Source organism: Herpailurus yagouaroundi, unplaced genomic scaffold, assembly GCF_014898765.1.
Source record: "Herpailurus yagouaroundi ecotype Mexico unplaced genomic scaffold, PumYag 28, whole genome shotgun sequence".
NCBI lineage: Eukaryota > Metazoa > Chordata > Mammalia > Carnivora > Felidae > Herpailurus > Herpailurus yagouaroundi.
The window spans coordinates 152,654,132-152,673,060 of record NW_024412376.1 but is presented as its reverse complement, the minus strand read 5'-3'; the positions used below and the strand labels follow the sequence as shown (position 1 = coordinate 152,673,060).

General features: G+C 34.1%; 1 protein-coding gene across 11 annotated transcripts in view; it reads left to right on the top strand.

Annotated features, from left to right (window-relative positions):
• SLIT2 (slit guidance ligand 2) overlaps positions 1-18,929 on the top strand; it is a 380,574-nt gene that overhangs the window by 253,011 nt on the left and 108,634 nt on the right. For all 11 annotated transcript variants that reach the window (XM_040486997.1, XM_040487032.1, XM_040487040.1 and 8 more), the window contains 2 exons: positions 12,664-12,735; positions 13,240-13,311. In XM_040486997.1, the coding sequence (XP_040342931.1) occupies positions 12,664-12,735; positions 13,240-13,311 (144 nt within the window). The remainder of the gene's footprint in view (positions 1-12,663; positions 12,736-13,239; positions 13,312-18,929) is intronic.

The following is an 18,929-nucleotide window of genomic DNA, read 5'->3' as shown; positions in this document are numbered from 1 at the left end:
GTGGGTTCGAACCCCGTGTCCAGCTCTGTGCTGAAGGCTCAGAGCCTAAAGCCTACTGCAGAGTCTCTGTCTCCTTCTGTCTCTGTCCCTCCCCCACTTGTACTCTCTCTCTCTCATTGCCTCTCTCTCTCTCTCTCTCTCTCTCAAAATAAATTAAAAATATTATTAAAAAAAAAAAAGAAAGAAAGAAGATCTTACCCCCGCTGAAATCTTCCCAGCATTTTGCTGCTTTGAACTCTGCTGTTTAAAACCTTCTTTTCATACAGATAGAAGGTCTAAGGCAAGTCTTATGTGATCTGGCCCATGGCAACAAAATTATTAATAGCAAATTGATTCTCTATATATCAAATCCTCAGAATTAATTTCTTACATCACGTTTGAGATATAAAATTTTGAGTATGGTATGATGGATTGCTATAAAGTAGACATTTAGTTCTCTTCAATCTAGTTATAGATTTTCTGTGGCATATCACCTGTTCAAACCATTATGCAGAAGTACCATAAATCATGGAGAATAGTTAGTAAGAACATAGGTTGTAGCAATTTAGTAGGTCTTGTTTACCTATGTCTGACTGCCTTCACTCTTGGTTGTTTAAGACTCCGAAGCTGAGAACCATACAATTCTTTCCTTTATTTGTTTGAGAGAAGGAGGTCAGGGAGAAGTTCAAATTATGGAAAAGGAAAAGATGGTAGGAGAGTTCTCAGGTCTTCTGAGGTTGTCTCAATGTTTTCTAAGATGGATTGGAAATTCTCAGAAGCTATAATGCATTTTTTTTCCGACACACTATTCAAATAGGTGAAATGGAAAGGAAACTCATCTTTGTGTAAACTACGGGTCTGCTTTTACTCTGCCAGCAATAAAGAAGGTTCCTTCAAAGAGACTTACAGTGATGGAAGGTTAGATGTGAGGGCTCAGAGTACTTTGCTCTTTTTGTTTTCTGCGTCACTTCATGCATAATTATAAAGTGAAAAAAAGAAGGGACTCTTAAATGCTGTATCTTATTACAATCTTTTATGATATTGAATATAACTTAATTTTTAAGTTTATTTATTTATTCTGAGAGAGAGTGAGTGTTCTGGGGGAGGGGCAGAGAGAGGGAAAGAGAGAATCCCAAGCAGGCTCCGTGCCATCAGCACAGAGCCCGACACAGAGCTTGAATTCACTAGCCGTGGGATCATGACCTGAGCTGCAATCAAGAGTCAGTCACTTAACCCACTGAACCACCCAGACGCCCCACGAATACAACTTTTAAAATGCATGTTTTCTTCCACTTCCATTTAGACATTCTTCCCATATACATTTAAGCCCTTTTTGCAGGCTATTCCTGCATTTGCCCCTTTCAAATTTTTGAATCCTTAATTCTAATAAATAATACTTGCCAAACTGAATCCACATACTGTGTGTCAAAGTCATCTGACTTTCTATAGGGATGCCAAAGTTCCATTTGATTAACATGTTTTTAAATCACCCATTCTACACTAGCTTCTTAAGAGAGTTATAGGTATTCATGAAATTAGGTGTGACTTTTTATTTACCATGGACTCAGTGATGTCTCAACTAATAACACAGCTAGTGCTGTTATTGTGTTATTGGTTGATTTTCTTCTCATATGCTAAAATTTTGAAAATAAAAAAATAAATGCAGCATGCCATTCGACTAATTTTTATAACACATATAAATTACCTTGACTCTACTTTTTAGACAACATAGATAAAATGTCTAAATAAAGCAAATTATACCATTTTAATATAATTTGGTGTGAAAGAAATAGTCCATAATCTGAGTTTGCCTTGCTAAATAAAAAGTAGGCTGATAATTTCAAAGTGAGTTTTCACTGTGAAAGTATTTAATTGTGTCATTATGAAAGTATTAAAAAAATTTAGAGATACATCCAACTTAAGAGTTATGAAGCACAAGAGAAAATAGGCAAAGTTAAGAAAGTAGTATACAAATGAAAGTTTGTTGATAGTTTTACTAGAGCATTTGATAACAACTGGAGAACTTTGTTAGCATTTTGAAGTTTTACACATTCCAGATATTTTTCTTACCTCAGATCCACTCACAGAATTAAGCTAGCATATAGCATATGCCAGACTTCTGGCTTTGCAGTTTATATTCTTATAATTTTGTGCTTTGCATGCTAATGAATAACACTCTCATATTCTATGTCTAGTAGAAATAATTATGACCTAGTACTTTAACAAAATCATCTTGTATCCAGCCTTTTTTTTTTTTTGATAAAAGAAAAATATACTTGCTTTGGACCTACTGAAACACAATGTAGGAAGCTATATATTTCTGAAGGTTAGCAGAAACCTTTCAATTCTTTTGTGATGTAGAAAATAATGTCATACGTTTTTAGCCAAACCAGATTTCAAATATGGAGCTATCATTCTACGTTCCTACTTTGATGTGGAGAATTAGCTGCATTTATGTATTTGGTTCTGAATTTCTTCCAATAACAGAAATGTGCTATGTAGCCCCCAAATCTCAGGCAGAAACTAGCTTTTCTTCTATCAAGTAATATAATTTTGTCTAGAAATGTCACTAAGTAAACAATCTTAAGATCAAAAGAAAGCCGTCATCAAAGTATATACATAGTGTGAATCCTTTCTGGCAATGTATTTTATGGGATTGGTAGTCAGAAAGTCATTTGATGTGAAAGAAGTTCATACAAACTTTGCTCATTCTTAATTTTTATTTCCTTGTGCTTTTGGATTATATTTGCTGCATTTTATTATGATTCCATCCTGAATTAAGGGCCCAGAAAAAAGACATCATAATTTAGCTTCCTACCGAATGCAGAGAGCCAATTCATTATTCAGTGAACAAAACAAAGATCTCTATCATGTTCCCTCAGAACAAGCATTTCATATGTATTCTTAGTTATCAGTAGCCATGCTTAGTATAATCCATACAGTAGCTTTGATAATTCCACAGCAAAAAAAAAAAAAGTAAGATAAATTATATAAAATAAATTTATAAATTCAGCTATACATGTAGTTCCGTAGACTATTCTTGAGTTCACTAATAATATTGGAGTGCTTTCATATTTATTTTGGCAGAATTTTCAATTTCATATGTGTATCTTCAATAATCTTTAACTGTTATTGAGTGAAATAGTGAGATAACTATCTTTAAGAAGCTGCATACATCCATTATGTGGATAGAATCACTGTTTATTAATAATATGCATTCATGATAAGAAAATTATTACCTATTTCCCCCCAATTTTTTTCTTTTCTCCTCCCAATTTTATTGAGGAATAATTGACAAATGCAATTGCATATATGTAAAGTGTACAATGTGATGATTTGATAAACTCATCAAATCATTGTGGACTGATTGCCAAGATCAAGATAATTAACACATCCATCACCTCACATAGTTAACATAGTTAACTCGTGTGTGTGTGTGTGTGTGTGTGTGTGTGTGTGTGTGTGTGGTGAGGACACTTAAGATCTACTCCCAATATTGTATTATTAGCTATAGTCACCATGCTATACATTAGATCCCCAGAACTTACTCTTTTTATAACTGGAAATTTGTAGCCTTTGACCTACATCTCCCCATTTCCCTGTTCCCACACCCCCTGGTAACCACCGTTCTATTCTCTGATTCAATTAAATTGGAATTTTTTTTTTTTTAATAATCCACATACAGGTGATAGTATACAGTATGTGTCTTTCTCTGTCTGATTTATTTCACTTAGCATAATGTCCTCCAGGTTCATCTGTATGGTTGCAAATGACAGGATTTCCTTTCTTTTTATGGCTGAATATCGTGTATGTGTGTGTGTATATATTGATAATATATAGATACATATCAATATGACATGATATATATAAATATTCATATATCTCAATATATATATCACATTTTCTTTATCCATTCATCTGTCAAAGGACATTTAAGTTGTTCTCATATGTTGGCAACTGTGAAGAAAGCTGCAATGAACATTAGGGTACAGATATCTCTTCAAGATAACTGATTTCATTTTTTTTCAGATATATACCCAAGAGTGAGATTGCTAGATCATGTGGTAGTTCTATTTTTAATTTTTTTAGGAACTTCCATATTGTTTTGCAAAGTGGCTGCACCCATATACATTCCCACCAGCAATGCACAAAGGGTTTTTTTCTTCTCCACATCTTTGCCAACATTTGTTGTCTCTTGTCTTTTTGATAACAGCCATTCTAAAAGGTGTGAGGGGATATCTTATTGTGTTTTGATTTGCATTTCCTGATGACTAGTGATGCTGAGCACCTTTTCATGTACACATTGGCCATTTGTATGTCTTCTTTGGAAGAGCATCTATTTAAGCCCTTTGCCCATTTTTAAATTGGATTATTTGATTTTTTTTGCTACTGAGTTTTATTAGTTCTATATATATTTTGGATACTAACTCCTTATCAGTTACATGATTTGCGAATAGTTTCTCCCATTCTGTTGGCTACCCTTTCAACTTATTTTCTTACCTATTTTTTAATTGTGTCTAATTTCACAAAACATTATTTATGTAACACATATGTTACATGTATGTATACACACATGCTTTTTTGTTGAGATGTGTGATCATTTAAGCAGAAAAGTATAATGGCTTTTGAAGAGAAAGACATAGAAGACTGAATCAAATTTTTATATATTAGTTATGAGGTGAAAATAAGTACAGTAAATTATAAGTAAATTGGCAAAAAAAGAAATACTTAAATGACCAGCATGGAGATTAATAAGGTAGTAAGGCAAGAAAGAAACTCCAACTGGTTTCTCTAAATAAATTCAAGGAGTCTTATGAGTATTATTGCAACAGAAGGACACATGGAAAATAGCATTTTTTTCATGTAGTACATCCTGAACAAATATTTGTGAGTACCTACTGTGCATCAGGCATTATGGATGAAAGGACACATTTCCAGCCTCCAAGGTGTTTACAGCACAGAAAATTGAAACCACACAAAGAGAAAATTTTTAAACTATATGATAGTAGTAAAATATATACACACAGGAATACAGAGAGAGGAATACCTTGGTGTGCCTGGAAGAATCAAGGAATCTTCAGGTATGAGGAGTCTTGCAGGCAGAGAAATTGGGGACTTTATAGACAGAGGAAAAAGCATGTGTGAAGTCCCACAAAAGTTAGAGGTAGTATGTCTTTGAGAAGTTAAAGCACTTTTGATTGCTGGAACAAAGTAGAATCCTAATCGTGACAAATCACCTTGTCTGATAACAATAGTACATACAAGGAAGCATGTTGAGCAAGGTACTAGCATGATTAGAGATGTTAGAAAAATCACTCCTAAGGTGGAGTGGAGAATGGTTTGGAGGAAAAGAAAAACACTAAGAATGTGTTAGCAACAGTCTGGAGGGCATGGTGAAGGCAGGTGTAGCAACAGATCATGATGGAATGTGATTCCAAAAAGTGACCCTGGTGCTGTGGTGGTTGATTTCCTAAACATTTCTATGGAAGAGAAAATGGAGACCCATTAGAGGTAAAACAAGACCTATGTAGACTTTAACATTAAAGTGAAGATAGTTGGTGCATAGTAAATGTATACTTTATCATTATCATGTGTTTTTTAGGAATTAAGCTATAGATTTATGGTTCTATAATCATCTGGAAAGATTAAGTTGAAAATCCATATAATTCACATACTACTCTCTCAGGGTCACACTGTTTCCTAAACTTGAGGAAAAAAATGATGGGTAACTTGGACAGTAAATCAGTGCAGGGGGTGGGGAAGAAGGCCAATTGCTATCTACTCATTGAGCAATACTGTTAAACAAATGATGTGTAAAGACAATTTGCATAATGTTTTTAAAACTAAAATTATTACGAAATGGGCAGCTTAGCTCAGTGCCTGGCTCAAAGTTAATGTCCAAAAGGTTTTCACAATCAATGAAAATCAAAGCAGCAGAACATTTAATTATTTTATTTCTTGAATTGCTAAAGAAAAATTATACATGAAAACTTACTGATATTGACATTATGAATCTATGCTCCATCCCCCTGAAATCAGTGAGCGATGTGCCTAAGTCCATATTTCCCTCTAGAGCTAAGCCATGTGATTGCGTGTTTTGAGTGTATTTTTGCATTTGAACATGTATCCATGTGAATAGACGCATGAAAATGTTAACTCTTATTTAGGTCACTACCTGAAACATGAAGTCAGTAAGAACACACACCCTTGTACACACTCATTTTTGTCTTGCTTTAAATGCTTAAAGACCAAATGGAAAAAGAGTTATTTCTACTCTGAAAACGTCATTTGAATTTTATCCCCAGGGGCATGTACCCTAGAATGACATCACAAAAAAATAATAATAAAATAAGATTAAGGAAATGGACAATATTCAGGAACAAGTCATACCAAGGCAGGGATGGCTGATAATCAATTAGTATGGACACAGTCCTAAGGCAGAAATGCTAGCTGTATGCATAGTATGTCCCTCTAGAGGCAAATATTCATTCACCTGCCAAAGATATTTATTAAACTTACAAAGTACTAGAAATGCAATTACGTAACAGAAATTGTACTTCAGTCAAAAATATCTTGGGTCATTTTATATAGACACGTATGAAGGATTTCAAGGCATACATTTACTGCTAAAGTTAGAAGTAATATTCCAGAAATACAAAGTACTGACTTTGGAATTATTATGTAATAGGCAAGAGAATCCCCAATGTCAAAGGAATATAGCTGCTTCCTCCTTTTCAAATAGTGGATTGATGTTACCAATGATGAGAATGTTTGGCTACACTGAGCAGTCCAAGATTCAGAAGCTAGGGTCATTCCACAACCTTCCCCACACACCCCATTAAATCTATGTTCTATTCTCTGGCAGCTGTTTTTGCCATTTATGTTAAAAGCAGATGGGGAAAATGCAAAGGACTGTCAGTTTTATTGCCATGTATAATCAACATCTGGGCTGTATGTTACAGATACAATCAATCCAAACTCATACTTTACTGGTGTTGTAAAACCTTTTTGAGTTCTTAAGACAGTTTCCAAAGTTGAAAAAAAATGGTATATTTTAATCACATGGATCATGGAAGTTACAACATTATATATTTTTTCAGCCTCCATGTGAAGGATGTATGCACGTATGTGTGTAATACATAATTGCTGAGCGATCTGCAAATCTGCTGATTTGTTTAAAATGTGTTTTTCCATCGTATATGTTTATTTCCTCTTAGAGATCAAATCATGTATCAGGATATACTTCTTTATATAATCTGTGTGTGTGAAACTCATATGTGTTATAGACATATTATTATATAGTGCTGTTTATTATGTATGTGATTACATAGATACCCATGGATATCCCCATATTTTTATCTTTTCACTATTTTTTATGCAAGAAAAACATTTTTTCTATATCTCATATTTTTACAAAAACATAGTTTATAGGAGGTTTTATTTTCCTTATGTTTTGGAAGGAGAAGCTGAGAGAAGCAAATTAATTTTTGCAAGGGCCACGGAACTTATCAGTGGCTGTAAAGCTCATACTTTTAATCAACGAACTATACATTTTTATTTTTATGTATACACATATATAAAACATAATGCCTCGTGGAAAGAGCTGTTTCGCTTTGGCATGTGGATATCATTTTATATGGTTTGTCAACATAATTTAATTTGAAAAATATTGAAAATAATTCCTGAGAATTGAGCACTAGTGAGCTGAATGGGTTATTTAAAATAAACTGATATTGTTTAATATCTCATAAATGGTTTCAGAACTAGTTGGAATTTTTGAATTCCTGAATTGCACTATATTTCATACTCTACTGATGTAAGACCTGCTTGTCAATAACCATAGCAGAGTATTTTAAGTCACAGAGCTCAGTTATACCTGCACATCATTTCCATGTTGTAAGGGCCTACAGGATTCGAACAGAGAGATTTATTGATAATTTTCCATTTTCTATACTCTTTAAAATAGGCACCAGAAAGTGGCATTTGTTGGTTGGAGTTCATTCCCGAGAAACTCTCTTAAGTGTGAATACATGCATGATTTATTTAAAGCAAAACAAAACAAAACAAAACAAAACAAAACAAAACAGTAATTGAGAACAAGAAGAAAGGATGTATGTGAGTGAGGAGAAAGGTTTTTATTGGTTAAACATACTGTAGTGTTGAACTTTTTGATGGAGGAGTTATAAAATTGTCCCCATTTTCTTATCTCATTGAACTTTTCACTAAAATTTCCTTGTGATTTTGATGAAGTGGTAACAGCAGGTTGCTTTTATATACTACACCCCGGGGGGGGGGCGGGCGCGCGCACGCACACACAGAGTGATAAAATGTTTAGGAATTGTTCATACACATTCTGTGGAGAAAAAGGTTTGGGCTACTTTTACATGAAAAAGGCTTCCATACAGTATGTGGTTGATAGAATTTTCTTCTTCCCTTACTGAGTTTTCTAAATATATTTTTACTTTGAAATTCAAAATATTGAATTTTCTTTTTATGAAGGACTAACATTTGGAAGGCTCTTAATTATGGTGGATTTTATCCACAGCATATATATCTCGGCCATTATCTGTTTTTGTAACCCTGGAATGGTTTTAATTAGATTCTTCATGGAACAATGGATTCAAATTTGCACTCTATAAAATTCATCAGATTTTATGCTACTAAAATAGAAGATTGTGGGATAGCAAAGATAGAAAATGTACATTTCATTTACTTGGTTTTTTACCCTTCACCTGAATAATATATTTCTTCCTTCTTTTTTATAACCTGGTTTAAGTACCATCCGCACTTTTCTATAGAAGTATGGACACCATTTGATATGTTGTTGCTTACAGTTTTAAAAATATATTCTTAAGTTCTTCTAATGAAGCGTAAGGTCCTGGAGATCTGAAAGTTTAAAGAAAGTACACATTAATTTATTGTTTGCCAACTAAAGAAGACAAAATGGACATTTTGAAACATGTTAAAATTTATTGGTTGACATCTGTCAGTGGTAGAATATTTTCTTGCTTGAGAATCTGTCTGTTTGAATGAAGGAGGCAATTATGCTTTGCCTTAATGGACTGCTGGTACAGTGCCATAAAAACCAATTAGCTGCTGAGTCAGTGTAAATAACCATGTAAGCTCTGTTTCAAATACTTTTTCTTTTTTAACAAAAAAGGTTGGAAGCAAATAGATAAATAAAGAAAAGCAAGCAAATCCATTTTATATGTCATCGTTCAGCTTTCTGTTGCATATGTTCTAAATGAAATGGTTTGCAATGTGAAGGCATTGCAACTATGGTACGGTGCAAGAATGATTGATACATGCAACAGCACTGTATTATGTTTGAATTACTATTTTTGCATGTAAAATTTAACACTGTTTCATCATGAATTCTCCTTGTTTTATAACTTTTTGTGCATACATTTTCTAAAACATATATATAGCCTCACTTATATATCTTTTGTTTGCTTTAGTTGGAATATTTATCAATGAAATTAATTGCAGATTAGACACATCTAAATTTAGTTGTTACAATAAAATGTATTTGAGTGCCATTAGGACAATTAGTGATCATTATAAGTATTCTAGATTTTGAGACTTTAAAATAATAAATGAATTTTAAACTTTCTAAGGAAGCTCTTCAGTTATATATGATAGTAGAATTAATTTGGCCACATTTGTGAATTAATGTCATTGATATTTCAATGCTGAATATGTCATTTTTTAAAACTTGTACTAAACAAATTAATTGGAAATGTAAAGGCAAAATTAGATGCCTTATCAATAAAACTTCCATAAGGGTATAAACATGTTTCTTCCAATCATCATTGAATTCCATTCATATAATATATTTTGCACAGGTAGAATACAAAGGGTGAATGAATGAATGAATGAATGACTACTGGTTTTCTTATTTTCAAGAACTTGAAATTATATTTATGAAAAGTAATCATATGAACTAGTTTTGCATCACTGTTTGCATTGAAAGAAATCTTCCAGATGCTAAGAATTTTTATTTTTTCTCATCATAGCTTTACATTATTTTGAGCTAATCTTTAACAAAATGAAACGATTCTTCATTGGCCTAGATTTGTAGAAAGTCATCTAGTCGATAGTCTTGCATCTATAGCTTGCTTTCACTGCATTTTCATTGATTACCTTTTAAACTTCTTAAAATCTAACTACAAGAAGGGATCACAGCAAAAAAAAAAAATTAAAAATGTGTCTCTAAACCATCAATCTATAACATTCTGATCAATAGTGTAACAGTGAAATGATTTAAATGTCCTTTGTTATATTTAGAGATTTTGAAAAAAGTACCCTTTCTCCAGACCTAGATAAATAATCCAGATGCCAAATCCATATTTTCTTCATACAATTTATTTCTTGTCTTCTGGGGTAAATCTGCCCCTTAGGAGCCAACAAACCTGGTGGAGGAGGGATATGTGAAAAATGACTAGAATGTAGTGAGATAGAGCAGAGGCACAGAGAAGAGAATGCCCTTGGATGTATAAAGAAAGATACAACTAACCTTACCTGAGAAAATAAAGTAAGGCTTCAGGAGGAGGCCATGCTTCAGTTGTCTTAAGACAACTAAGCCATGTTATTAATAATCACGTAAAATTATTACTAACCTAAATGGCCAATAATAGAGAATGATTAATTAATGATGGTTCATTTTGATAATTAAGTGTTATAAAGACATTAAAAATAACATCTCCCAAAATACTTAATAGTATTAGGACAACATGTATGGTATGATATTTGATATAAGGTATGCAACTCAAAATTCTCTATACAGTAAGACTTCAAAGATCGAAAATAAATATATATAAAAAATTAAATTTTCTTCCTTATATATTTTGTAAATAAACTTGTATTTATCTTTAGTGTGAACAAAATAATTTCTGCTTTTGGGAGGGAAAGAATTATAACTAAATTACAGAGGAATAATTACCTTCTGTGTGAGAGAGGAAGGAAGGGACAGTAACTTGGGGAATAACTGGGTTCAGAGGATTAGAAGCAAATCCAGAGATTGAGACAGGGAAGAGAACCAGAGGTGCATGGTAACGCATCCAGGGAAGAAGTGTTGTTAGCACTATCAAATGCTACAGGGAGTTTAAGAGCAATGATGACTGTGGATACCCATTGCATGTTGAGATGAGGAGGTCAGTGTGAACCCTGAGGCTGTTGAGGAAAGCCTGGAACTAAAGAAGGGTTTTGGAATCAGAAAAGACCAAAATGTAGGCATTTCTACTTAACCTTCTGGGGATATTTTGTTTGTTTTGATTTGATGTTCATTAAATGTTGCTGATACATATATCCTCATTCACATTCAGTTTTTACCAACATTCAATAAAACATGAACCAATGTATATGGCACATGTATAGTCAACATATATATATATAGTTGTTGTATTTATGTATGTATATAAATATGCCAATATAAACATGTATACCTAAATATATATTTGTATATATATATATTTTAATCCAGGCAGGAAAATGAAGCTCATGCTAGGTATTTTAACAGAGAGATTTAATATAAGGGATGAAATTAAGCAGTTGTGAAGGTGACACAGAGAACAGAAAGCTGCCTCCACATCCAGGTCTACAAAGATCTAAGAAGAAAAGAATGTTACACAAAGTCAGGAGGTGGCCCCAGCAGGAGCTAAAATTAGGAAGGAGATGAGACCACTGCTGGGGACATCCCCTGAGACAGAGAAAGGGAGACTATCCTGGCTTCTTGCTTCATCCTACCTTCAGTCTCCACCAGTGCCTCTCATTGGCCAAATTCCACAAAAATCAGTTGGCTAGTGAGCCTGGGATTATATGGTTCCCAAGAGTCAGCCTCTGGGATACAAAGAGAAGAGGGGAAGGGATGGGAAATGTTTATTACAGTGTTCACATGGATAGAAATGAAGCTGAGAGGCAACGTTTTTGATGGATACGATACTGAAGGAAATGTATTTGTGTGGTTCATAACTTAGTGGGTAAAATCATGTCTTTCTCTGAAAACACAACCATAGATTTATTTTCAACTCTGATTTTGGTGCATGATCAAAACCACTTCAGTTGTGTTTTGAATGCTCTTTGCTGCAGTGGTTTTCGCACGAAGTATTCAGAGTCCAGCCAGTCTTACCGAAAAGTACCTATGGTATTTAATGGATTGGAATTTAAGATTTACCTCATAAGAAGCTGCAAAATTAATTTTCTGGGCATAACAGCATTTTTAATCTATAATATGTTTTCTGTAGAGGAGATAAAAGGTTTATAAAACTTAATATTCAACAGCAATTTCCTTTGTGGAAGAGTTATAATTGTCTTTGAAACATGTTATACATCTGTTCAGTGTTATACATATTTCTCATACTGATATAAAGGTTATTTTAATGTACTTCCAAGTTAGTTTCTTACAGGTACTTTCTCTTTTATACAAAGTCCAGACTTAAATATTAATGGACCTGTAATGCCTAAAAATCAGGATATTTTTATTCATTTTATAATTGCCTTGTTTTTATTCCCAATCTTGCCCCACATTTAGGGCACAGCACAATTAATTTTAGTACTTATTTTTGAGGAAAAAAAGAATCACTCACGAAGAGCATCAACGTGGCTTCTTGACATGCATCCTGGGCTTGAATTAAACATCCCTGAGAGCTCACGTTTCCATTTAAAAATTGAAATTTTTCATTGCAGACGTTTGGAACAGAACTCAATCAAGGTCATCCCTCCTGGAGCTTTCTCACCATATAAAAAGCTTAGAAGAATGTGAGTGAATAATATTCTAGAATATATGTAATTTTAAAAATTATACAGGTCATGACCGTGCAGACATTCACTTAAGTATGAATATTTGAGTGTTTGACAGCTTAAATATTAAGTGATGTGACTATCCGATTGCTAGTTTTATAATACTGTGATGTTAAAAGCTAAACTATGTAATATTTTAACGTTCTCTGTAATTTAACATATTGATTCACACCCGCGTGAATTTATGTGATCAATATAGTATGCAGTCAAATCTTAGATGTTCTATTTTCAAAAATAAGACATGGCAGCTTTTATAATAATTTAAGAAAAGAGCCAGTAATTGATTTAAAAGTCTGATTTTTTTTTTTTAATTTAAGATGCTTCAGATGTTTTATGTTGCAAATTTTATACATGTATTAATAGGTGCGAAATTGACATGTAAAGGCAGTAAATAGCTTTCTCCTGCAGTAAATCCTCACTGACATTCTATTTAATTTAACCTAACCCTATTTCTAATCTTAGTGACCTGAGCAATAATCAGATCTCCGAACTAGCACCAGATGCTTTCCAAGGACTACGCTCTCTGAATTCACTGTAAGTATTGACCACGTCGCCAAAGGAAAGCAGAATAGGCAACTAATACTGGCTCCATCTTTTACAAATTTGGATTTAAGAAAAAATAACCCTTTAATTTTTGTCATGAATTATTAATAATATTCATTATTATTAATCTTAATGAATTTCATCATTTTCATGGAAGACTGCTACCTGTCACTAAAATCAGCCCATTTTTAAGGGTATATATTTTAGGATTTGATAGTTTTGCTATTTAGAAAGCAAGGGTAAGAGCCTCTAAATTATTCTGTATTTATATTATTATTACTGACACCTTTTTGTTTCTGAAATATAGCTGGAATGTGTATTTTGGAACATTCTGGTCATTGTTATATTTATAAGCCTCAAGCCAGCAGCCACTCTGTGCTGAGGGCAATATTAGTCCCCTCAGAACGATGCTCAGTGAGGTCTTATGGAGGGAACAGTTGAAGATGTGCAGTGAGAGGCCCCCTCAACTCCCTGCTTCATCTCCTTAAGACTTCCCTGAAAGAACCAGCTTTAATCTCTCAAAGAACAAAGATAATAAAAGTATGACAGCTTTTTAACATCAAAAGGACTTTCAGAGAAATAACTATATAAATTAAAATTATTGTAAAATAAATGGATAAAGGCTGCTATTCTTTCAAATTTGTAAAGGAATCTTCAGAAGTCCACCAAGTACAGTCAACTTGAGTTCAGATTGTAACTTTAAAATTTGAACATGGAGGCTGGCATGTATTTTCCTAAGAGTTGAAGCTTAGAGAAGGATTCTTATTGTTATCAATGACTGCAGAGCTCTTGAGAATTTCAGAAGGCAGTGGTGGCCAGCGGGAGGTCCATGATACACACGTGTAAGGCCCAGATAAACACCTAGGGCTCATGCAGCACTCCACACTCAGTCATCCCTGGGGAGGAATAGACAGAAGTGGTCATCCGGGCACATGGAGACCCAGGTTGCTGTGCTGGTCTACTCAGAAAACTACAGTTTTCTTTGAAGAAAGAAAATGGAATCTGCCTAGGTTCTTTTTTGTTCTGGATGTTAACCACCTCTGGAATTAACCAGAGGAAGTCCAAGACCTGGGGAACAATTGTCGGCAGAAAATGTAGAATGTAGACCGGTGTTGCTCTTAGACTGAGCTGGCAGATTCTAAAATAACAAAGATTAATGTAAAACTCCATTAAATTACTCAATCAGATGGCCCATGAATTACAGGGTATGCCACTCTGGACGGTCATATTGTCCAAAGTAAATAGAGACAACCTTCCATCCACACAAAAGGACAGAACAAAAGTCAAGTCATTGTACCAATCCCTGGTCCGTCAGGTATCTGTGCCTCAAAGATGAGTAGTAAAATGTCAAAAGAGAGAAATGATTGGAGAATTCTTATTAATAGCAGTTTTGCTGACAGTTCACTGTTAAGTTCTATTGTCTTAATGCTAATTGACACATTCTGGTTGTGAGAATTAAAATAACTGATAAAAAAGAAAATAAATTTAAAAAGTAATAGACCATAATTGTATATATTTATTATTATATATTTATAATTATATATAATATATAAGTTCTATGTACTTATTATATTATAAATTATGTTTAATATGACACTGTATTTATTAACTACAAAGATATATTTTATTGTATTATAAATAATGTATTTATGAATATTGTATTTTTTACATTATTGACATAGCAATGTTATATTAATATATATTATATTTATTAATAAACAGTTACAACTAATGATTATATTATAAATTATTATATACTTATCCATATAAATATAATAGACTCATAGCAAATAGTAAAAGAAATAAAATGTGTAAAGCAATGTACTTGCTGAATTGAGATTTTAATCTTCATGACCAGAACTCTCATGTACAGTTTTTTTCAGAAAGCCATAACAAAGCATGATCTTTCCTTATGGAACTGACTTTTAGTCAGCGAATTAAATCACTGGGGAATTCCTAGTTCAAAACCTAGTCATATACAGAAGAGTGGGACCTGTTTTCCAGAAATGCAACACCAGATACTACCCTATAATGTCAGAAAACAGACGTTTTTAGGGACACCTTGGGTGGCTCAGTCAATTAAGCATCAACTCTTGATCTCAGCTCGGGTCTCCATCTCAGAGTTGTGAGTTCAAGCCCCATGTTGGGCTCCATGCTGGCTGTGGAGCCTACTTGAAAAAAAACAAAAACACAAACATGTTTATCGAGAGAATCAAACAGCTGTGCTATCCTAGAGAAAGTCCATGTGCTGTAACTGGTAGCATTTTCCTCATTGTGTTCACATTTTGAATTGACCTTACAAAGATTAATTTATACCTCTTATAAAGTATACAACTGTCCAGACTCACAATAGCTTTTTTTTTTTTTTCCATTTCACCACAATCCTACATTCCACAGAGATGTGGGACCCTATTGTGTCCTAGGCCCTCTTCAAGGCCCTGGGGATACACAAGTGAACAAAATACAGAAACTCCTCTCTCATGGAGATGACCAATGGTAAACTAGATACTGGTCAGAAGATATAGTATATCTGATGATTAAGAGTGCTGTGAAGTAAGGGGTGCATGGGTGTCTCAGTCACTTAAGCATCTGAGTTTTGATCTCAGCTCAGGTCTTGATCTCAGGGTTGTGAGTGAGTTCAAGCCCCACATGGGGCGCTGCACTGAGTATGAAGCCTACTTAAAAAAAAAAAAATTCTCTGAAGGAAAATAAAGAAAGCAGAAGTGATAAGGAGGCCAATGGGGAGGAGAGCTGAAATTTTAAACAGGAAGGCCAGCAGAGGCCTCCCAAGAAAATGATATTGGGCAGAGACCTGAAGACTCGAATTGTAGGAGTGAGTTGTGCAGATACATGAAGAAAGAGCATTCGAGACCAAAAGAACAGCTAAACTCTAAGGCCCTGAGATGAGAGTATGCTGAGTGTTTCAAGAAAGAGCAAGAAAAAAATGTGACTGGAAGCGGGGCAGATGGTTGAAAATGAAATAATGCAAAGGTTGTGGTTATGGTTGTTGATAACAGCAAGGTCTAGGACACAACCATGAGGACAGAGGGACAAAACAGGTTGACAGACAACAGGTTTGTGGGAAAAGAATAGGGTTGGAGATCGTAATGTAATAGTGAGGGCTTAAGTCTTTGGAAAGGAGTACCGTGACGGGGGTTTGTGGGTAGCTGCGGAAGCCATGCAAATCAGCGACACTACCTTTTTTTTTTAAATCCAGTTTTTACTTCTACAGGCTTCTCTTACATGTCTTTCTAGAACATACTCAACTACATAGGCAGTTTAATTGAATCACTATATTTACTAAAGAAGCGAAAATAATTAAGGATGATATGATGCCAGATTTTATTAAATTAAAAAAAAACATTTTAAATTGTTATTTAATCACCAAAATAGTATACCTTAGAGAAAAATGAACCTGATTTATTAAATATTTTAAGGTCTCTCCTACTAAATAATTGCATTAGCATTTATTTTTATTAACATTAACATTATTTTATTACATGTTATGTTATACTATTAGTATATTTTATTGTTAATATAACATATATTGAAGACAAAAGAGCATTCAGAATACATGTGTCTATTGAATGATTTCATACTCAGGGCTTTTACTGCTGTCATTGTGACAACAACAGTATTTCTATAATATTTAACAATGATTTCTTAGGAATTCAACATATTAGTGTACTAGGCATTGTCTGTACACATCTTCTATTGTTTCCCATTTACTGGTTGGAAACATCATTTTATATCACAAAATAAAAAAGTGCTGTAGTAGCACAGCATAGTGACTAAGCATAGAGCCTTTAGCACACTAAGTGGCTGCCAGCACAGAGCCCGATGCAGGGCCTGAACTCACAAACTGAGATTGTGACCTGAGCCGAAATCAAGAGTCGGATGCTTAACTGACTGAGCCACCTCAGTGCCCTGGGACATTTTTTTTTTTTCTCTCTCTCTCTTTGGTAGTAACTGTCTTCTGCCAGATTTCAACAAGAGCAGGAGAATTCAAAGACTGGCCACCGGCTGTTGCTGTTTCCTACTATCCTACTCTCTTACTATTGAAACTCACTAGGGTGAAACTAGGCTTAGAATTCTTTGCCTTTTGTCTGGTAGCAGGTACAAGAGCTGCTTAAGGTTTCCTTAAGATTTCCCTATTGGTCCAATGGGCTATAAAGTAATTCTCGATCAGCATACTCGTATACTGGAGACGTATGTTGAATATAAGTGATGTGTAATAAAACCAGAGAGAAGTTACCCAGTTTGTCACTGCTCGTATTTGGATGACATTATCCAGACCCCTCAGGTATTTATTTTCCTTTCAGCTGAATTCATTTTCATCTTTCAATTTCTTTTAAAATTTTCTTTCCCTCATAGGAATGCAGCACAAAGTCTCACTGGCCTCCTTGCACTTTATATCTTTATGTAATGACATGCCTTTGTCCCATTTTTATGAATTTTGGCCTTATTTTCTTGATTCTCATCCAGCTTCTCTGTCCCGGTCTTTGGATTTTTTATATTTTTAAGTCATTTTTCCTTGCCACCATTTTGATCTCCCTGCGTATAAGAAAACTGTACCAGCTCTACTATTGCTATACCTTTCTGTAGAGAAATCTCATCCCGTAACATTTACTGTTTCTTTATGATAATATTTTATGATTGACAGTCCACATGCCCAATAATGACTACATAGATTTCCTTCATCCTTTTGTGATTCCCCCCATATTTATTTCCCTATGTACCCAAACTGTCTCATTAACAATAAACATCTATTTTTTTAACATGATCTTAAAGAAAACAACGATTTGTTGGAATAAAATGTTTCACAATATAATAAGACACATCTCCTAACCAGTCCTCCATTCATGTTATATTTGAGCCAACTTTTAAGGCAAAAGTCCCAAATGAAAAACCTGCTAAATTATTTGCCCCTTTATTCTTTTTTCCCTTTTATTTTTTTAAATTTTATTCCAGAATAGTTAACAATACAGGATTATGTTATTTTCAGGTGTAAAATATAGTGTTTCAAGAATTCTATACATTACTCAGCACTCATCATAAGTTCTTGATCCCCTTCACCTATTTCACCCATACCCCACCCACATCCTTTCTGGTAGCCGTCAGTCTGCTCTTTGTAGTTGAGAGTATGTTCTTTAGTTTGTCTTTTTTCTTTTAACTTTTTTTTAAACTTTATTTTGAGAGAGAGAGGGACAGAGACCAAGAGAAACAGAACGTGAGTGGGGAGGGGCAGGGGGAGAGAGAGAGAGAGAGAGAGAGAGAGAGAGAGAGAATATCCCAAGAAGGCTCTGCATAGCACAGAACCTGATGCGGGGCTGGAACTCATAAACCGTGAGATCATGACATGAGCCGAAATCAGAGTCAGATGCTTAACCAACTGAGCCACCCTGACACCCTTGGTTTGTCTCATTTTTTTACTTGTTCATTTGTTTTGTTTGATAAATTCCACACATGAGTGAAATCATATGGTATCTGTTTTTCTCTGACTGGTTTAGTCATTTAGCAATGCACTGCCTAGATCCATCTATGTCCTTGCAAATGGCAAGATTTCATTCCTTTTTTTTTTTTTTCTTTCTCTTTTTTTTTTTTTTTTT